Here is a 23,738-nt window from a genome sequence, read left to right on the forward strand (position 1 = left end):
TAGGTTGCAAGATTTTATTTACTAAACCTGTATGTTTAATTTTTTTACATAATCATAAGATATAAAAAAAAAAAATCCCGTATTACTATATTTATTCACGATAAAATAAAAATAAAGTGCACTGTTTGCTTTAAGTTAAGACACAGGATAGTTATTATACTAAATCAATAATCCATGAATCGGTAGGAAGCCAGACAATGTTTGTCGCGTCAGCTAGCACACCTTTATTACCTATATTTTTATCTGTAATAGTATCGAAAACATTTATTGGTTAGCGTAAGTACATAAAAGATAAAAAAAAAATGACCAAAGGATTTCTATCTTAGCGTTGAGCCATCAACGGCCACTATTTTTAGCGTTAATATTTTGATAGGTTCCATGAGGTGTCATGGATACCGCATGGAGCTACTGGATAACCTCATTTATATTTTGTTTAATATTTTTTTTTTTAATTTGTAATTGTGACTTAACATCGAACTCGCGGTCAGTTACACGCTTCTTTATTACGTCGATAGAACTCGATTCGCGAACGCGTCCAGTTCGCTGCAATTTGCGTGAGGGGTGATCGGAGGCACTTCTATCAACGTGCATATATTATGGTACACACTGAATGGTCTGCATTATTAGGCGAAACGTGTAATCTGGTTGTTTGATTGGCGTCCTGGTTTCACAGCACAACGACCGGCTGATTTATGTCACCAATGCAAAAGGGATGTTTGAATGAAAATATATGCATAATTATTATTTATACGCGTGTTTATTATGAAGCTGACGCGACTGCTCGGTTCGGTTGTCCTTGTATCTTTTTTTTTTGTTTATTTGGGAAAACTAATAGTGACAAAATAAAGAATAATACATAATATTAATCAAAGAAAATATTGAGTAAATTTGCCACCAACACGGTTTACCACAGTCTCGATTCAAGTATAATACAAATAGCTTAAGCAAAGAAGACTTCCTTTTTTATCTTCAAAAAAGAAAGGGTTATATACCGCCCCGTCTTTTTTGAAGTCGGTTAAAACACCAACTTCGATCGTTACCAACTACAGAAGTGATTTTGGAAAAAAAAATTATGGGATCAATCTATAAGTATATTCTTTTTGATAAAAAAAAAAATCCTAATCGGTCTATAAATGACTAAGTAATGGAGTAATAAACATAAAAATAAAACAATCGAATTGAGAACCTTCCCCTTTTTTGAAGTCGGCTGAAAATAATGTAAATCCATCAACAATTTGAATCGTGAACATATCTTAATTAAATTAATAACGTATTAAACTAGACGTATTATTTTTGTAATTTTAACAACAATATTAATGGTAATAATGTGTTTTATTTTTTTTTATTTTGCAGATATTTAATTTCATGTTCTCCAGTAAAATTATGCACATTTGTGTGTTATTCAGATATAACTGAATAAACTACTAATTAATATGACAAAAATAACGGCCCATATGATGATGATGATAAAAATATATTATACATACATAGCAGAAAAAAATACATTATTGGTTTTTTTAAATTTTTGAAAATAATTATATTTCGTGTAAATATATAAATCTGATATCTTCGAACGTGTTTCTAATATATAAAAAAAATTGCAATATATATGACCATTTCATACTATATTAATTACTAAGACGGGAATAAACTATAATTATTGCAAAGAGAATTATTAAGTTAACTTAAAAATTTAAAATATATTTATTGAAGCATACTACAGAATGGGATCTATTATTTCGCACGAATGACCATAGCTTCAATAGCCGTGATCGTCTAGTGGTTAGGACCCTACGTTGTGGCCGTAGTAACCCAGGTTCGAATCCTGGTCACGGCAGTGATCAAACACTGTCACGGTGAAGCATATTCCTTTTTTTTTGTATAATTTTTTATTTTATATTGGAGTTTTTTTTTTTAAAGATAAATATTCAAAATCTGTAATGACTACTAAAAAAAGACTCATAGAATGTAATTCATTATATTTGACAAGTAGGATTAGTAAAATTAATTTACCTAAAACATATAGTAATAATAATGAAAAGAATCATAGATAGACATATACCTTTTGTAATTGATTGTAATTAAATATATTTTTTAAATCTAATATTTATAATGTTACTACTGCCCTCTGTTGAAACATTCAGAAATTTGTTTTAAAAATAATATATCTAACTTACTAACATTTCAGTAGATGGCGTTAAACGCCAACATTGCGAAATAAAGTATATTATATTTATTCCGTCAATAGATGGCGCTATTAGTTGCTTTAGACAATCAATAGATAGCGCTAGCAACACTCAATTGAAACAAATTTAGGAAAACAACATACATAAAGAGTAACAAGTTGAAGTAAGTTCGACGTATTTGAAATGGTCATGGAGAAATAAAACATTTGTATTATATACCTGTAATTTGGATTCATAGACAAAATTCAATAAACACATCTAAGGCACCTAACTAATAATAGTGAACTCTTTCATTTATATCATATTTATATGTATATAAAGTGTAAATGATACATATTAATTACATTGATGTATAAATAACCTAGATATATAATTAGAGATAAATAATTAAAAAATAAAAAAAAATATATATTTAAAGAAAAAAATTTATTGAGATCACTGCCAGCTGGAAGGGTGCCTAGGATACTTGCTGCATTTCCACGCTGAATAGCAATGGAAATGCGTTGACCAAAGTATAGGCCAGCCTTCTGGTCACCAGAGGTTTCGACCAGCCGGCGTGAAATCTCTTTGAAAAGATTCGTGGCCTCGGGGCCCCACGGACCCAGAGACTTCAAACGCCGCAAATATATATCCATTTCCAAGGGATGAATATTATATTATATATTAATTATTTATTATTATTATATTTTTTATTATTTTATATGTTAAATTATACTCATATATTTATCTAAAAAAAAAAATATGTTTTCTATAACATAGATTCTCTTGGGACCAACTTTTAAGCTTTACTATGCGTAACCAACTAGCTATATCCCATAGTTTTTCCCGTATTTAAATCATATTAACCAAATACAAAATTTCATTGGAAACGAGGTATTTAAGCGTAAATATATATCTCAATGTTTTAAATTTATTATATTATTAAGTTTCCTCAAACCGCCCAAGCAAATCCACAAATATTTTCATTATTGCACAACTTCCTTCAACTTATTGTCCATTATCATGTGTTACAACATCCCACACGACTATATTATGTACTCCTATAATAACTCAACCCCGATTTTGTCTACTCTATTCACAACTCCAGGCAACTTTTCCCCAACTTGTCTATAGTAATATTATAAAGAGGAAAAACATATGTTTTTCTTTACTTGTCTCTTTTTTTATACCACTGAGATGGCAAACAAGCATACGGCCCACCTGATGGTAAGTGGTTACCGTAGCCTATGAACACCTGCAATACCATAGGTATTACGCATGCGTTGCCGACCCTGAAGAAACCTCTTTACCCCCCTTTTGAAGAACCCCATGCTGTAGTCTTTTGGGAAAACCTCGGCAGGGAGCTCATTCCACAACCTGAGTGTTCGTGGGAGGAAACATCTCTAAAACCGCGCAGTACGCGACCATTGAGGTTATAGGACATGAGGATAAACTCCCTGTCTTGTCTCCTTGTCTATAATGGATGAAGCAACTTAATCGATTTAAAAAAAAATCAACAATAAAAAATTATCAACGAATAACATAGACTATAGATTATTTTCTATCTACTCGTACGAAGTCAGGACGGATCACTAGTATCTGATATAGTACAATAATATAATAGAGTAAATATCGTAACATAAACAAGATTTCGTAATAAGCGAATCTCATTTCGCTCTTATAACAAATTCATTCAAGGAATTTGCAGAAGAATGCTCACTCCATCAATTATGTAGGTGGCTTCTTCGGGAGCCAAATTGAGGTACGCAGATTAACATAATGTACTTGCGAGCTCGGGAGGAAAGTAAATAAAAAAAAACTAGACGACCAAAAGTGAGACGTGTGTTTGGACGTAGAGAGTTCCGTACTATTTCGAATATATAATAAAACACGGGTGATATTTAGGAAAAAAAATGAGAGAGAGAGAGAGAGAGAGAGAGAGAGAGAGAGAGAGAGAGAGAGAGAGAGAGAGAGAGAGAGAGAGAGAGAGAGAGAGAGAGAGAGAGAGAGAGAGAGAGAGAGAGAGAGAGAGAGAGAGAGAGAGAGAGAGAGAGAGAGAGAGAGAGAGAGAGAGAGAGAGAGAGAGAGAGAGAGAGAGAGAGAGAGAGAGAGAGAGAGAAGAGAGATAGGAGAGAGAGGGAAGATTATCTATTATCGTTTGTCGGTGTAAACATACAACTAAGAGAATGATAACAAAGGGAGACTTTGTACAAAAGTAATTTGCTTGGTTACAAGTTACACCTCTGTTCCATTAGTGTTTCAACCGTGAAGCAGTTGTGTTTGCATGGCTGTGTTTCGATTTGAAGGGTGGAATATGGCGTGAATTTACTGGGTACAGAGGAATAACACCTGAGTCCTCAGGAATGGCAACGCATAGGGAGTATCATGGGCGAAACAGTATACTCTGTTATGTCCATGGTATTGCTCATATCTATAGGCAACGGTTACCACTTTCCATCAGGTGGACTGTCAGCTTATTTGCCATTCTAAGTTGTGTATATATATATATATATATTACTTATAATTTCTAAAATATTTTTTGCAATTGACGTCTGCATATCTGATTCACGGAACCCTAAAAGCAGATGCAAACCACGGATTCACAATTAAAGTACAAGAATGTTTTTGTACAAGGATTTTTAAATTCTAAAAACTGCATTCGTGGTTTTGATGCTGTATTTCTGCTGTATTAATGGTGAACTCCCTTTTACTTTGTTTCGTGTTGCCGAGATAACGTTAGTACGCTCGCGGTGTCTAAACAAGTACTACCTTGAATCTTGTTTCTAGATTAGTTTTTTCTTCTTTTTTTGACTCGTTATCGTCCGTTTCCATGGGAGTTTTAAATATTATATTTATTTTTTACTATTTATACAAAAACTGTAGATATATTTTCCGCTGCACACCCTACACTGTACAACGGTTCTTGTCTTACACTACATATTTACATTGTTACACAATATTGTGAATCCGGCACTCTTGCCAATACCTACCCTTGTTCCTTGCGAGCCAAACCCGAGCTTTGTTCACACTAATTGTTTCCAACTTTAATTAGTTTCTGACCATACCGTGATCTTATTGCATGTTAGATTAAAAATGTACTCGTTATTTTTTTTATGTAACTTAGAATGGCAAACAAGCTGACGGCCCACCTGATGGAAAGTGGTAACCGTCGCCTATAGTCATGAGCAGTACCAAGGACATAACAGAGTATACTGTTTCACCCATGATACCCCCCATGTGTTGCCATTTCTAAGGACTCAGGTGTTATTCCTCTGTACCCTGTAAATTCACTGTCGTATCCCACCCTTCAAACTGAAACACAGCCATGCAAACATAATTGCTTCACGGTAGAAACACGAATGGGACAGAGGTACCCAAGCAATCGACTTTTGTACAAAGTCTCCCTCTGGTCTAAATATATATATATATATATATATAGTCTAAATAAAATTAGTATTAAGGACCCAAAATTTCATCATTAAAACAGATTTGTACGTTCTAGTTTTTATGAATAAGAAGGTTAGTTTAAACATATTGGAATATGATCGGGATTGCATATATATAGTTTTATTTAAAACAAAACCAAGTGTCTTACTTTAATATTTTATTATCATTTGAAGTGTGTTTGGAAGCGCCCATCAACGGATAAGCGGATTAATCTGTTTTGAATATCCCACTATTCACTATTCCGGGGAAATTTTAATTTACCTGGCTAAAGTATAAAATAAATGTTATTTTATAAAGACGCTTTTTTCTGAAGGGATCAAAAACAAACAAAAGAATTGGATTTCGTAGAAAAAAAAATTAAAAATAAATGAAATATTATAAGTTTTTATTTTTTGCTTTATGTAATTATTTTAACAATAACGTTTATTTATTTATCTCACAACTTTTTTGAGTACAATGAAACATTTAAAATAATACCATAGATACATCAAAGTTGTAGAGAACTGGTGCCTATACTGGGTATACGAAGAACCCGTATTACAAGGCACCAGGATATATAATAACTATTCAATAATAAAAGCTTTGCAAGAAATATTTTTTAACCGACTTTGAAAAGGAGGTTCTCAAGTATGTACTATTTATATGTTTGTTATCTCATAATTTTGTCAGTTGTAAATCGATTTGGAAAATTATTTATTTTTATCAGAAAGGATATACTCACAGTTTGGTCCCATAGAAATGTTATCAAAATCGGTATAGTAGGTTAATTAATCAAAATAACTGATTCTGCCACAAGTGAAGTCGTTTTTTTTTATGGTAAATATTTATTTAGTACAAAAAATCATTACACAAAACTTCTGTGTTGAAATTTGATAAATTTTTATACTGCCATCTAGCGGAAACAAGTATTATCATTTATATTAAAAAAAGTCTACAATGTAGTGCACTGAAAGTAGTTGCGTTAAGTACAAGTGTTACATATAATAAACTATAGTAAAGAATTATCTTCATGTAGTAAACAGATCGGGCATCCCCTTCAAACAGTACGACTAAAAAGAGACAACCTACCCTTACGGGATTAGTAATGCATAAGCAAGTGTGCAAATCTGTACCAACCCTCTATACATAGTTAAGATATAGGAAATTAGGTAAAGCCGTCGGTAGACGCAGCCCGGAAACAATGGGACGGATGGGGTGGAGGTGGTGAGACCACACTGAGTTTTATTTGGGGAAGTTGTCAAAATTTAGAGCGTTTATAACCAAGTAATGGCAACGTTGTAATTATCTCTTATTGTTAAAAACAACTGAACATTTATTTTAAATGTACAATCGGCACTTAACGCGATGCTTTCACAGGTAAATAGTACCTACATAACTGCTTCTTTAACGTTAATACGTTGGCAGAGCTGATATATATATATATATATATATATATATATATATATATATATATATATATATATATATATAGATGGTGAAAAAGGTATGGTAACTCCTAACGGAATACGACAGGCGTTGGTGACATTTTGACAGTGAAGGGTGATACATAGATGACCATTAAAACAGTGATGAATTCACAAAAATAAGGGAAGATGGAAGGGGTGGCCCATTCTATGCCGGAACCACACAGCATGTATATAGCTGTAGTAGTAGTAAAAATTTAATATGTGGGTTTTCTCACTTGATTATTAATCTAGTACCATGGAGAAAGGGCCACAGTGTGGCTAGCATGCCGAAATCCCTTGTATGGGAACTTAAATATTCGGAAATCGGGTATTCGTTACTCATTTACGCATAAACGGTTGAAAGAATTTGTATGCTATTTATCTCGCCAATATAAGAGGCACCTTAACAATATTAGATGTTTGGTGCTCAACCACGCTTAAACGGCTGAACGGAATTTAACACAATTTCTTACAAAGATAGATCAAATCCTATATAGGAATAAGAATAAATACATTTTCTGTTCACGTAAACTTAATTACACACTCTTTGAATAATCAGTTTTTATGGAACTACTGCTCATTCTGTGTTTGTTGTGGTTCCGGAAGGTTTATCTAAAAAAACTAGTGTATGATTCGTACTAATAATACTCCATCTAAATGGTTTTTTCTACTTCTAAAATTCATGAGCACAAAGTAGAGGGCAATAAGCTAGTTGATTTTAAAATCTTGTTTCCTTTTAAAGACTCCCAAAAGGAATTATCAATTCGTCTCCTCTAAATTCTGAACCTTCAACGGTGCTATCATGTCTCTGCATAAATACACGTAAGGAATATATCATGGGAGTCACAATGTAATGTCTATGGTGCAGTTATGGCGCAGCAGCATAGACACTGATTCCCACTATCAGGAAGGCCATCTACTTGTTTACCATAAGGTTGTATAAAAATAATTGATTATTATTTTGGGATTACCTTATCTTTGCGTACATTTATAAAGATCCAGATGAATTTACCTGAAACAAAAAAAAAAAAAGAAAATTTAGAGAAGGTACAAAATTACTTATGCTCGTGACATTATACGTGCGGTGAATTTTTGTTTTTCCCATGGGAAATTGACACTTTAGCGGAGTAAAAAGTATTACGTATACGTTTTATTTTTAATGAGTGATAATGGAATGGTAACTCCGCCTGCGCTAACACTATACACTGGCGTGACACCAGTGAGAGGTGGTAGATGAAGATTAAGGCAAGTCAGTTAACCCAACTTGACAAATTCTAGAAAAATTAGCTACGATGGTTACCAGGAGTATCCCCCCCTACCCCACTCATTACCCTTTTTTTTCGTGGGGAAAACATCATACAGACTCACAGGCCCCGGGGGAGGCGTATGGGTACTGCCGGATTTCTACCGGATTAAACCAGCACGGCATCCCTCGCCGCGCCTTAGTGTTGGGGACCCGGGTTTATCCCCTACTCAGGGTAATGAGTCATCAATCCATCCCATCAGCCCTATATTCTCGACTTGGTCCTTCTTAGAACATAACCTTAAGTTTGAGTTCTATGAAGGTCCATGTCAAAATAAATACTATTCACTACCCTGTCACTCTAACTTTAACCCCCCACCCCTCTCAACCGATTCTTTAGGGCCCGGATCGCATTACGGACGTCATTGAGTCCGCCGAAGACAGAATAACGTACATCGACGCGCTTGCAGTTTGGCAGTCAAGAACTGCTTTATGAAGATGTCGGTCACGAGAAACCACACATGGAACCTCCCTGATGACGTAAGGGCTCTGTTGCGTGAAAAGAACACGGCCACTAAAGCGTACGATCGCTACCGTTCCGTAGAGAAGCGAATCCACTTGCGAGCTTTACAGGCGAAGCAAAGCGTCGTATTGCGGAACTTCCATAGGACAAATGGGATAATCTCGTCAATAAAGATCACTCCCTGTCACACCGCGTACTGGCGTATTGCCAAATTTCTCAAAACAGATCAGACATTTTCGGATTCGCCGGCACTGATCCGAGTGAATAACACCCCGCCCTCTTCGACGAGGATTAGGCTTAATGTCTAACCGACAACATCGAGTCTCAGGGTTACCAGTGCTGGAAGGTCACTACGAGAAAGTGGATACCGAGGTAGAGCGAATTGCGTCAATCCCGCCCATCCCCTTTCCGTCACGCTCGATGAGGTGCAAACGCTTATCAAAATGATCATCTAAAAAGGCTTCGGGTGCCGACGGCATCACAAATAGATTCCTTAAGAGTCTGCCTGAAGTCATATTGCTGTTCCTGGCGGCAATTTTCAATGCAGTTCCGAATGCTTGTAAGGACGCTGACGTCATAGGTTTTCCTAAATACGGGAAAGAAAAGTCCCTCCTTCAAATTTTTCATCCCATCAGTCTCCTCAAATCTCAGGGAAGGGTGTATGAGAGGCTAATCCTAGAACGCCTGAACAACTAGAAACAGTTCAAGGGCATGATCAGATATATTGCTAGCATTGGAGTTGTATTACTAACAATGCTTTTTATTGTATATTATATATCTCGATGAGGTATCATTCAGGACCCATCATATCAGCCTTTAAATGTCCACTGCTAAACATAAGCCTCCCCCTTGGGGGGTTTTTCAACCGCAGTTAGGCTTTGGTGATGTTATATGTAGGAGACTGCTGCCCAACCCTCTCTCTCCACCCACGGGAAAAGGGCTGGCCTATTCTATGCTGGGACTACACGGTGACCCATTTATTAAATACTAATCACCAATTTTCATCAGAATTCGTCCACTAGTTTATGCCGTATAATACGTATACTAAATATAACCTTATTAATTATTGCTTTTTGTACATTCTGAAGATAATTCAATTAAAATTTCCAACCCACTTTATTCAGCATATTGATTGATGAGGTCATAATAGGTTCATTTTTAGAATTCATAGAATAAATACTCATTACGTTTATTCTTATACCAATAACCGATCATAAAGTGGATGAAAATGGAATAGTAATCCCGCCCGCCTTTTTTCGCTTACGTTGGCGGTCTACATGAGAGATGATTGGATGATTGGTGAGGGTGGAATCGGACCATTTGACCTTACGAATTCATTAGGACTCAACGTTTCCAGATGTGACCGCGTGGAGGTCAACCTGAGGGGATTTGCAGGGTGAAATTGAAATCGTTAGTACCTTTTAAAGGAGGGCGTTCTATCAGTAAAACTGAATACTTTCGCTATAAAAATATAGGTAAAATTACTACAAAAAAATTATCAAGTCATAGTCAGCTGTTGAATTAGTATGAGAGACTCAAAATTATGTCCTTTTTAAAATTTTTTGATTGTTTAATTTTAGATGATCTTTTTGCCCTAATCTTATTAATATCATAAATGCAATAGTTTGTAGGGATAGACGGATGGACGATTGTTTTACTCATTTACGCAAAAAACTATTAAACAGCTTTGAATGAAATTCGATAGACAGACAGTATTGTTTTTTTTTCTCAATATCCTCTACCCAAAGGTTGTCTGGAAGTGATTGCTTAACGATAAGGCAGTCTTTTGTATTATTTCACATTAAAATTCACAACGTTTATTATTTTTAGAAATAGTACAATAAAGTGTTAATAATTTATTTATTTACTAGTAAATTATATCTTAATTTAGCACATAGGATACTTCCTATACCGATTTACGCTGGCAAAGTCGCGGGACATAGCATAGTATCTTCTAAAAGCCTGATTACATTCTTAGTTTTACTTACCACTAAACATTTAAATTTTACCCTGTATTACTAGCAGTGGGGTCACTAGTCCCCGTCACTAACAACCTAAATAAAATAGGTTGGCAGTAATATAAGAACAAATAATTCTTATGGCAGCAACAGGGGGGGTCCCGTTCCGTGCTTAATAATTAATGAATGCTATCAAAGACTGTAAAAAGCCAATTAAGAACTTTAACAGAGGAATAATGCGTTGAATTATAAAATGAGTAATGCAATTTGAATGAGTGGTTAGTAATAACAACTAGCAATGTGAGCTGTGGGTTTTATTACTGTAATTAATATAAATAAACGAGTATAAACAAAAATAAATTGCTGAACGAATGTAAGCGTATTTTTTTTAATAGATGATAATGAAATAGTAACTCTGACAGCGCTAACGGTATACGATGGCAGAGTTGGTACTTTGCCATCACGATGCTTCAGAAAATGCAGGTCAGCCTATCGTGCTGTATTTACCCGGAAAGGAGCACGATGGTTTCCAGGAGGGACCACAAGGAGGTCGACCAGGTAAGGTCAGGTAAGATATTGCTAGCAATGGCACCCCTAGACATTACAAACAATCAATTAATAATTCACTGGTACCCCGCCAGCGCATACTAATAATGCAGGCGGAGTTTTTTTTTTTATACAACTTAGAATGCCAAACAAGCTAATGGAAACGGCCCACCTGATGGAAAGTGGTAACCGTCGCCTATAGACAGGAGCAGTACCATGGATATAATATATAGCCTCTAACAATGTTTCGCCCAAAAAACCCCCACGCATTGTCATGAAACCAGTTATTTTGAGGACTTAGGATTTTGTTATTCCTCTGCGTTGGAATATATTTTCAAGCAAGAAAGAAAATTCTTCCAAATTCGTTAACAAAAGAAAAACATTCTCGATTCTGTTTTTATGTTTTGTACCTACATCATAACTCTGTCAGTTGTAAACCGATATGATTTCTTTTATCTGAAAGGATATAGTTACAGATTGGTTTCATGGAGATTTTATCAAAATCTGTTTAGTAGTTTAGTTTCTAAATCAAGATAACTGGTTTTGTCACAATTAAAGAAAAATTTTTTTGCGTAACGCAATCTTGTATCTTCAACAAAAAAAAGCCCGTAAAACACTACACTCCTTTGTTTAGTCGGCAAAAATAAAACCAACAGAAACGCAATAAAACCTGGAAGTATTTACGTTTCAATCATTCCACGGATTGCGGTACACCTGTGCACAGATGGGACGCAGACGGCTCGGCCGACGCCGATAAATTTATTCAATATCCCGAACCTTCGAACTTATATGAGGGTTTGATACCACTTATTACCGACTGAGCGGAGGTGGTGTACCTATGAGTGTTCCTAAAGGTGCGGTTACACTGCAACTCGATAAATTTTTTTTTTTGTCCGATAATGGTATAAAAAGACCGAGGAATAACTACATGGGACAGATAAAATAAACACTAGGTGTCATGTCGTATAGGGAGGTCAAGGATATGGCCTGGAATAGAGCTGGCTGGAAGAAGATGCATGAATTAGTTGTACCGACAAGGGGAAACTCTTAAATGAAAAGAGAGAATGGAACAGTCACCCCGCTTGCACTATCGGTATACGCAGGCGGGGCACCAGTAAATGATAATAGGTTGAGATAAAATCAGGCCAGTCAACTCACCGTGACGAATTTCACAAGATTTAACCACAATAGTAATGGGGAAGGGACTCCACGTGGTCCCCCTGGAAACGATCGTGTTGAATTCCAGGTGCATTCATCACTATGGGCTAACCGGCCTGCCTTTGCATCCTCATCTATCATCCCTCACTGGTATCCCGCCAGCGTTATAGCGTCTGCTATAAACGCAGGCGGAGTTACCATTCCATTATCATCCATTACTTAAACCACGATAGCCAAAAGGCCTCCAATTTCATATAAAATTGTCTGAAAGATTTGAACTCACGACCTTTGAAGCCATAAGTCGTAGCAATAAACCACGGCCAATACCTATATTTTTGTCAAAAGAAATAATTATCTAAAACATTAGACATTTTTCTTTCAATTAATTGGAGTACGTATACAAAGAAAGAAATAACATTGAATATCCAAACCAATAATTGAATATGGGCATCTATTCATATAAAAATATTGTTGGGGAAAAGATTAAAGAAAAAAGCAAATAGGAATTTGTGAAATAACGAGTTCTTTAATTGATTTATATTTTTAGCAATACCGCTTCGATAACGAAAATGGGTCTAAATCTCCACGTTAACAAATTTTACATTATCCATAAAACAACACAATTATTTTTAAGCAAAAAGGAGGAAATTCTCGATTCATCTGTTTTTTTAATCTTTTTGTGTGTACAATTGTGTCATTATTTTTTTTTTTTGGGTTTACTTCCCTTTTGGTTTGACATTAATTTTGTAAATGAATAAATAAATGATAACTCCGTTTGACTGAAAACAGTTTAATAATAAATTTTTTCTTCATAAAACATGGGTCAAACGAGCATCCAGCATGAGCATGCGGCTCACCTGATGATAAATGACTACCGCTGCCCATGATAATTTTAGAAATATTTAATGTTAAAAACAACATTTCTATATTCAACCGTGTGGCATGCAAATATTTAATTTGGAATTTGTTCTTCAAATTTTATATTAAAATATTGTGGCTGTTAAAGCTACCATTACGTTTTGCGGAGGAAATAAGTGCTTGGTGCAAAGCAAAATCAACTTTCCACACACGATTTCGGGTTCTTATTTCACATAGTTTTAATATAATTGCGCCTACGCGACATCATTTTAGTGCTTTTGCATAGGAAAATATTCTTGTTATGAAATATGTTATTAGCCAGATAAAAATGGCCACTAAAGAAAATGCCACGTCAGCCGCGATTGTGCGGGGGGCCACTAAAATTGATCGTAGTACGATGAAATACTTTCTACTCGTCGCTCGCCCATCAATCATTCATTCATTCACTCGCGGTACCTCACACGTCAACTGAACTGGTAATTCATCTGAGAATAATAATTACAACCAATCTCCATTCTATTCGGAATACTTTTCGAATATAATTTCATACATTGTATAAAAATAAATTATTGAACAATTTAATTGCGCGATTGAAAAGAGATAGAATAGGCCGATTGGTATAATGTAAATGGGTAGAGAAGTATATTCTACAAATCATATCATCATCAACATAGGCTTCCCCCATAGACTGCCATAAGAGACAGTCCTGAGCCACCTGCACTGCTATATTCTACAAATATTAAAAGATATTATCGACTGGAAGACATCTCTTCTAGAGATAAATTCAAATTTGCCAATATTGTTTTTAATTGTTATTACTACTGTATGTTTTAGTTAATTGTTTTTTTAATCCACCATAACTTCTGAATTCCTGACCAAGTTTAGATGTATGGCATATTATTAGAATCCTTGTCTAGTCCGATATAACATTGGCTATGATTTATTTGTTTGTAAAACAGTATTTGTCAGGGCTATCGTATTTTTTGATAAAATGTACTTTTTACTGCTATGTGGTCTATACTACATTTTTTATTATAGTTAGCCAGTAGTTACTTCGCTTTACAGGCTGGTTGACACCGGCAGTTAGGCTTTGGTGATACTTGAAGAGATTTGCTGCTGCCCATCCTTCGACCATTAACGTTCCCTTAATCGCCTCTTACGACACCCACGGGAAAGAAAGGTGTGGCCCATTCTATGCCGAAACCATACGGTAACCTAGTATCACATAAAAGATTTCAATTATGAACCCTCAAATACGAGGAAGTTAAAATCAACTAAATAAATGTAGATTACATTGAATTGTCCCTTGGGAACGTAATCTGAGTAAATTAATATTAATTTATGATATCACCAGTATGCTAAATTGCATTGAAATACGTTTGGTGTGGTTTATTAATAAATAGGGTCTATTACTTTAAATTATATTTTGACCCTTGAAGCTTCCCAAAAGGGTAAAATAACAAATTGCTAAAGAACAAACGTAACATATTTAAATATATATTAAGTTTTATCGGACTTAATTCAATTGTTTTTAAAAACAGCGACAAAGAACAAATATTATTAGAGGGAGACTTTGTACAAAAGTTGTTTGCTTGGGCACCTCTGTCCCATTCGTGTTTCTACCGTGAAGCAGTTGTGTTTACATGACTGTGTTTCGGTTTGAAGGGTGAGATATAGCAGTGAAATTATAGGGTACAGAGGAATAACATCTGAGTACTCAGGAATAGCAACGCACGAGGGGTATCATGGGTGAAACAGTATACTCTGTTATATCCATGGTACTGCTCATATCTATAAGCGACGGTTACCACTTTCCATCAGGTGGGCCGTTATTGTTTACCATTCTAAGTTGCGTAAAAAAAAAACAATAAGGGTGGATTAAGGCTATTTATCACGCGCGGTAACTCCTTAAGGCTAGTTGTACAAGATCGGTGCCCTATTAAAGTGTACACAATAGAATCGGCACCCTTCCTTTTGTGGAACCCTGAGGTGAGATAAGGCTCTATATTGCACGTCAGATGGGACCTTTGTCCCCTTCGCTACCCTCCTGCGACCTCAATAGATTGTAGTCTGTTATGGCGTGATTCTCGTAAATTATTGTTTGAAAAATGTTTAAAAGGGCTAATAGAATAATTAAATTTATTTGCTACAAAACAACATTGAAAATTGTATTTTCGGAAGAGAATAGTTACATTGGGTTTAAAAAGTTCACCTTACAGAATTATATTATAATTCTGTATTTGCTATGCATAACTCATCGAGTTCAATAGACCCCTAGTGCTAAGTGTATATTTGTTTTATAATTTTAAAATTTATATTTGTATAAATTCTTTTTTTTTTTTTAAATAATTAAATATAGATAGACAGATGTTACATTACGTGCGTAAGTATATAGAACACTGATAAAAAAACGAGTCAGCCAATTTGACAATAAGCTGATATAAAGTTGACCCGTAAACCTGTCTTTTCATCGTCACCAATCAACCCTCACTGGTGTCCCACCAGTGTATACCGATAGCGCAGGCTTATGAATCTATTATAATCCAATAAAAAAAAAAGTTTAAATCAATAAATAAAATATATTTTTATGATATATTAAGAACTACGTAGGTAGATAATTTGATTTGTTACATCTGAGGGGCCTATACTTAGATGTTTTCCTCTTTGGAACGCTTCTGTCGAAACGTTTACCTTGGAGAATAATCCATTATAATTATAACAGGGGCTCAGACGAATTATTCTAAGAAATAATTATTATCATGAAAATATTCTTTATTCTTGATAAATAATAATGAACATTTTCTGAGTAATTGTGAAAATAATAACTGAAAATTTTCCGTCTCCCTAATAACATCCTCAAATAATTAACATGTCGCTTAGCAAAAAAACAAAACAGCTACTAAATATATATATATATATATATATATATATATATATATATATATATATTTAGTAGCTGTTTTGTTAACAAATTTATATATATATATATATATATATATATATATATATATATATATATAATAAAATAGATATAATCTAAAAAAAATAAGGACGAATTGAGATTCTCCTCCTTTCGAAATACAAAAATGTATTCCAATAAAATATTAATGTACATTCAAGTTTATAAACCTTATTAAAACAAAAAAGAACCTCCTCTTTTTTTAAAGTAGGTTGCTACATTTTTTTTAAATCCAAAGGTAAGAAACAAGCATACAATCAGCCTGATAGTAAACGATCAGTGTGGATTACAGACGCTTGCAACACTAGGGGTGTCAAGCGCGCTTTGCCGAGCCTAAAGAAAGTTAGTACGGGCTTTTTAAATAACCCTACTTATTGATATTTGCGATTAATAATCTTTTTTTTATACCACTAAGGTGGCAAAAAAGCATACGGCCTGCCCGATTAATTATCAATTTATTTATAGGAGGAAACAAATGAATAACATAAAGTTCATTAACCTTTATGAATTAATTACCCATATAACAAAATTTCCAGACATGAAAATGGCTAACATAGATCCCTTCTCTTAGGGCCATGCAAATTGTGTGTGTGTGTGTGTGTGCATATAGCAGTCATTTCCCATGGGGAACTTTCCGATCTTGCTCGTTATTTAAGGGGAGAACCCCATTCTGATAAGAACTTTATTCGTTTACCTGTTTCACACGTGGCAATGGTAAATGAAAGAGATAGATTTAATACTTTAATAAGGGTGCAGTGGGTAGTAAAGTTTATTTTTCCAAATTTTAGTACGCTGTGTCTGAAATACTGAATAGAATATTTACGATTTGTTATATAATCAGTTGTTATTTGGAGAGGGTTACGCTTGGAGTTACATTGCGTAACAACATTACCAGATTAGGTGAATTTTTTCGTAATTTTCGGTAAAATTTCTTATCTTTAGGGCAAAAATTGTTGTATAAAATTATGGAGAAAAATGAAATATTAATGAACAAATTTGGGTAATTATTTTGACTGTTTTGGAGTTTGTAATTTATAACATGAGGTGAAAAAGCAAAGTGTACAGCGAAGGGTGATTTTTTTGTCAATGGAGTCATGGTTACTAAAACGCGTGTGAACTAACAAGGTTGTAGTTGGGTAAAAGAGAAAATTGTATCAATTTGGTGTACCAATTGCAATTAAAATAAACAATTTTTGACATTTGGATAATGTTAACGTAATTTACTTATAATGTCAACAATAGAAACAAACACTGGTTAACTTCATGCCATTCTATTACTATTGTCTCGTCGTAGGTTTAAAAGCAACAATGTTATGAAATTGAAGTTAGTTGAAAATATATCCATTTCAGTAAAGACGTGTGTTTTCTTGCACCTTAAATTGATATTGAAAAGTGAACCTTAACACATCAACATATGGCCGTAATCGAGCCGGATTATTAGTTTATTACCGCTTCATCGACCCGTTTCGCGAGAACAATAGAACCGCATCGAACAAAAATAGCACATCGCCGAGTGGTATTCTTATAAAGATTTACAAATTTAATGATCTTTATTCACTAAGCAATTAGTACTAAGATTGCTTAAATTAGTAATTGGAAGATTATTGAAAAAATATGGCTACGTCTTTGGAACAAATTATCAGTGTACTTGAAGATACAGGAAATCTATTTAAAAAATCGCAAATAAATCTTAAAAAATGCCCGAAATCACGATTAACAAAAGGATACATCGAGTCGCGGTTAAAGTGCATAGAAGATTATTGGAAAACTTTCAAAAAATCGCATGAAGAATTATTACGCATTACGACTAAAGAACAACGCGTCATACTACCATACTTCGTGAAGGAAGAATACTATGTACATGAAGATATTTATTTGTGCTTGGAAGCGGACCTTAAGGATATGTTATCTGCTTTACCAGTGTCACGATTAGCTGAAAAAAGTGTGCAGGGTACCCTGGATGTGCAAGTGAAGCTACCCAAAATCCAAATTCCCTTGTTCACAGGATGTTACGAATCGTGGCCCGCCTATCAGGATTTATTTATTTCTTTAGTGCATAACAATACATCGCTTAGTAGTGTACAAAAATTACATTATTTGAAAACAAGTATTGGTGGTGAAGCAGAGAATTTATTAAAACATATACAAGTGACGGAAAATAACTACCTACAAGCTTGGAATACACTGAAAGAAAGGTATGGTAACAAACGACTAATAGTTAACTCTCTTTTAAAACGACTATTTGCACAAAAGAAAATTATGAATCAGTCAGCTAATTCAATTAAAGCATTGTTGGATACAACGTCTGAATGCATAAACAACTTACAGAATTTGAATATTTCCACCGATTCTTGGGATCCCATAATCATATTTCTGGTCGTGCAGAAGTTGGACCCAGAGTCACATAAACAATGGGAGGCGTATTCTTATAAAGAAAATTCAGATGAACTACCCTCATGGACTGACTTGAAGAAATTCTTAGAATCTCAATTCCGTACATTAGAATTAGTTACACCATTATCATGCACTAGAGAGCGAACTATTAGAGAAAGATCATACCACGTGACAACTCCAAATAAAACTTGTAACATGTGCAAGAATAACCACGCCTTATGTCATTGCAAGGAGTTTACAAAATTGTCCCCCTGGAACGTAAGGAATTTGCCAAGAACAATAATCTTTGTTACAACTGTCTAGTACCAGGACACTCGGTGTTGAAATGCCGTACACCAGTTTCCTGTCATGTATGTCACAAGCGCCACCATTCTCTTCTACATTTACAGAAGAAACCGGACACGTCGGGTCAAATAGGTACCATACAACCGAGTGTGTCACCATCCCCATGCAATGTAGAAGAGCAAGAGGAGATAAGAGTCAATACAATGGTAGCGTCTAATTGCAATACTAGGCAGAAGATAGCACTATTAGCGACCGCAATGGTGATAGTAAGAAGTGAACGCGATCACACCACTGTCTTAAGGGCGCTAATAGATCCAGGGTCGGAATCATCGTTTATAAGTGAAAAAGCAACTCAGTTACTTCAACTCACTAGAACAACAGCAAAAAGAAGTATTATCGGAATGGGATCTATGAAAACGAATGTAAACCAAGTAGTTCAGTTCAAAGTAGTTTCAAGATACAAGTCGGATTATAGCATACAAGTAGAAGCATACGTCGTGTCTCAACAACTGACTGCTAAGATACCCACAAAATCACTTGCTGTTCATAATTGGCCACACCTAGAAGGATTACACCTAGCTGATCCAAGTTATTGTACTCCAGGCTCCATAGATCTTCTTCTTGGTGTCAAAGAATATGCTAAAATATTACAATCTGATTTAATCAAAGGTCCACCTGGCTCACCATGTGCATTAAAAACAGGTCTTGGTTGGATTTTATTTGGTGAGGTACATTCTGGTGAAAATTGTACTCAAGAATCAAACTTTATTTTTACACATCATGCAGTAGATGTAGACGAAATGCTGAAAGTCATATGGGAGGTAGATATGGATACTAAAAGAAAATTTACTAAAGAAGAGAGGCTGTGTGAAGACATCTACGAAAAAACATATAAAAGAAATGATAAAGGACGATACATAGTGAAGCTACCATTTAAGACAGAGAATCCAGTTTCACCGGACGGAAATACAAGAGAAATAGCATTGAATAGGTTTTTACAATTAGAGAAAAGATTCAACAAACAACCACAATTAAAAGAAAAATACACACAAGTGATAGAAGAATACAAAAATATGAAACATATAGAAGAAGTACTAGAAGAAGAAATACATTCAAAAAGATCAATTTACATACCACACCTTGCAGTCATTCGTGAAGGAAAGGAGACTACTAGCACGCGTGTCGTTTTTGATGCTTCATGCAAAGGTTCAAACGGCATCTCACTGAACGACGAGCTCTTATTAGGACCAGTACTACAGGGTGATCTTAGAAGTCTGTTGATGAGATGGCGAATGCATGCTGTTTGTTTCGTATCTGATATTGAAAAAATGTACCGAATGATTTTGATAGCAAAAGAAGACAAAGACTTTCAAAGAGTTTTATGGAGAGATAATCCTGATGAACCTATAAAAGACTACCGTTTGCTCACAGTAACATTTGGGACGGCGTCAGCTCCTTATCTTGCTATCAAAACTCTCGTACAGCTATCTATTGACGAAGGTGAAAACTATCCAATTGCTACCAGGATAATTCAAGAGGATTTCTACGTGGATGATGTTCTATCGGGTTGTGATAATGTTGAAAATGCTATCGCAGCTGCCAAGGAGTTAAAATATTTATTACAACAAGGTGGTTTTCAACTAAAGAAATGGTCATCTAATAATGCAGAATTCATGAGATCTATCAAACCAAGCGAAAGATCCTCTAATGAACACTTAGATCTCAATATCGATGGTACTACAAAGGCATTAGGAATCGCATGGAACTTGAGAACTGATAAATTTGAATACAATTCGAGTACACATAGCGAGTCAATGAATATCACCAAACGTAGTATTCTGTCAGATATTCAGAAACTCTATGATCCTTTAGGATGGATAGCACCATTGTTGGTAATGACAAAGATATTTATACAACGACTTTGGATGGAAAAGTACAGTTGGGATGAAGAGATAAGTCAATCACTAATAGACGAATGGAGGACAATAAAACGTGATTTTAAGAACGTAAATGGCATACGTATAGACAGATGGTTACATACATTCAACAAAGAGAAAGAATCTATTGAAATACATGGTTTCAGTGACGCTTCAATGCAAGCTTATGCAGCCGTGGTATATTGTCGTGTTGTAAATTCTGATGGAACCATAACAACCACACTTGTTGCTGCACAAACTAGAGTAGCCCCATTGAAAACAATATCACTACCACGTTTAGAGCTTTGTGGTGCTGTCTTACTTTCAAGATTGCTCAAACAAGTAACACAAGCAATGAAATTATCTATGTCCCAAGTGTTTACGTGGACTGATTCCACTATTGTCATATCTTGGCTACTTGGAGAACCCAGTAAATGGAAACCCTTCGTTGCTAATAGGGTGGTAGAAATAATAGATAATACCAACAACAGACAATGGTACTATGTGAAGTCACAAGACAACCCTGCTGACATAGCGTCCAGAGGTATGTATCTTAAAGATTTGCAAAATTCGAACTTGTGGTGGAAGGGACCGAAATGGTTGTCTGAACATAAGATAGATTTTCATAAGCCAAGTTGTACACAAACAGATGAGGAAATGAAAAAGGTTATACACGTAAACTTAAATATAAATAATAAGGAAGAAGAAAAAGAAAATCATATATATACACAATTTGAAAATTATAATACATTAACAGAATTGTTAAAAGTAATAACATTTTGTAAAAGATTTCTAAAGTTTAGATTGTTGGCAGAAAATATAAACAATACTATTACAACACAAGAATTAGAGGATTCATTACGTATATGTATACAAATAAGTCAAAAAATAGATTTTGAAGATGAAATAGAAGCATTAGAAAAGAAGAAATCAGTAAAAAGAACCAGCAATCTAAAATCGTTAAATCCATACTTAGATGAACAACGTATTCTCAGGGTGGGCGGAAGGCTCAGACACGCTAATATCGATGAAGAGAGTAAACATCCAATCATATTAAATCATAAAAACAGATTTACATATTTAATTGTCGCTGATGCCCATCGTAGAACTTTACATGGAGGTATACAAGTTATGTTGACGTATTTAACTTCTAAGTACTGGATAGTAAGAGGGAAGGGTATGATTAAGGGATACATAAATAAATGTTTGATCTGTGCGAGACATAAAGTTGCTGTTAGAACCCAGATCATGGGAGATTTACCTAAAGCACGTGTGACACCCTCTCGACCATTCTTGCAGAGCGGAGTTGATTTTACTGGTCCATTTCAAATTTTGATATCGAAGGGCAGAGGTATGAAAACAAATAAAGCTTATATTGCTATATTTGTATGTATGGCTACTAAAGCCATTCATCTGGAATTGGTTGGAGATATGACGTCAGAGGCATTCATTGGTGCATTTAAACGGTTTACTGCCAGAAGAGGAAAGTGCTCCCATTTATGGAGTGATCAAGGGAGAAACTTTATAGGAGCAAATAAGGAGTTAGTAACTGCCTGGAAGGATGCTTGTTTAGAATTTAAAGGGGAAATTGCTGAATCTTTGGCGTGCGATGGTACTCAATGGCATTTCATCCCTGCTTATAGCCCAAATTTCGGAGGTTTATGGGAAGCGGGCGTGAAATCAATTAAGTACCATTTAAAAAGAATATTAACCAATCACTTGACTTTTGAGGAAATGACCACCATTCTTTGTGAAATAGAGGCGTGCCTAAATTCTAGACCGCTCTGTCCGATTGATGACTCAGGTGACATAATTCAACCCTTAACACCGGGACATTTCCTGATAGGCGAAGCACCTATTGTCATTCCCAATCCAGATTTACAGCATGTTAAAGTTAGTAACATATCCCGCTGGCAACATACACAAAAATTACTAAGAGATTTTTGGAATCGGTGGCAGAAAGAATATTTGTCTAGACTTCAACAAAGACCAAAGTGGCTTAAAAAAGAAAAGGAATTTGCTATCGGACAAATAGTTCTTATTAAAAATGACCTACTACCGCCTGGTAAATGGGCTCTAGGACGAGTGCTCGAAAAACACCCTGGAGATGATGGAATTACTAGAGTTTACAGTGTGAAAAGTGGTAACAGTGTTGTAAAAAGATCTATTAGCAAACTGTGTTATTTACCTGTGGACATTGAAACTGATTCTAAATAATGAACTTGTATGTAGTTGTTAATATTTTATAAATTAATTTATATACTACAATATTTTGTTACCTTTTATATTTGTTATATATATGTGCATGAGATATATTGTTATTTGTTTAAATTCTCGTTTAAAAAGACTTACAGTCATTTTGGTGGGCGGCATGTTAACGTAATTTACTTATAATGTCAACAATAGAAACAAACACTGGTTAACTTCATGCCATTCTATTACTATTGTCTCGTCGTAGGTTTAAAAGCAACAATGTTATGAAATTGAAGTTAGTTGAAAATATATCCATTTCAGTAAAGACGTGTGTTTTCTTGCACCTTAAATTGATATTGAAAAGTGAACCTTAACACCTTAACAGATAACAATATATATATAATGTTTCCGTCTATTATTGTACGCATACTGCCCGCTAATAATTAATGCTCCTTTCCACTCAGGGTTTGCTGGAAGAGAACTCTTACAGAGTTAAGCTCGCCTGTTGTACATCTTTATTTTATATATATAATATGTTGTAATTTTTTCTGTGTACAATAAAGAATAAATAAATAAATAAATAAAAATATAAATCGCATCTGGCAATCGTACCGAGTAATAAATTTGAAATGAGGATATGTGGAAAAG

The 23,738-nt window shown here is 34.8% G+C and overlaps 1 protein-coding gene and 1 non-coding gene across 2 annotated transcripts; both read left to right on the forward strand.

Moving 5' to 3' along the window:
• Nucleotides 1–1,765: 1,765 nt before the first annotated feature.
• Trnah-gug (transfer RNA histidin (anticodon GUG)) lies at nucleotides 1,766–1,837 on the forward strand. Its single transcript has one exon. It is a non-coding gene; the product is annotated as a tRNA-His (tRNA).
• Nucleotides 1,838–18,169: 16,332 nt separating this feature from the next.
• On the forward strand, nucleotides 18,170–23,415 carry LOC128202557 (uncharacterized). The gene has a single exon (XM_052903265.1). It carries the CDS (start codon nucleotides 18,915–18,917, stop codon nucleotides 23,112–23,114), a length of 4,200 nt encoding a protein of 1,399 aa, XP_052759225.1. The 5' UTR covers nucleotides 18,170–18,914; the 3' UTR covers nucleotides 23,115–23,415.
• The last annotated feature ends 323 nt before the right edge of the window (nucleotides 23,416–23,738 follow it).

Source organism: Galleria mellonella, unplaced genomic scaffold, assembly GCF_026898425.1.
Source record: "Galleria mellonella isolate WM207_F2 unplaced genomic scaffold, CSIRO_AGI_GalMel_v1 utg1386, whole genome shotgun sequence".
NCBI lineage: Eukaryota > Metazoa > Arthropoda > Insecta > Lepidoptera > Pyralidae > Galleria > Galleria mellonella.

What these genes read in the sequence shown, in the direction of transcription:
- LOC128202557 (XM_052903265.1), top strand. Translation starts at nt 18,915, where the DNA reads ATGTCATTGCAAGGAGTTTACAAAATTGTCCCCCTGGAACGTAAGGAA.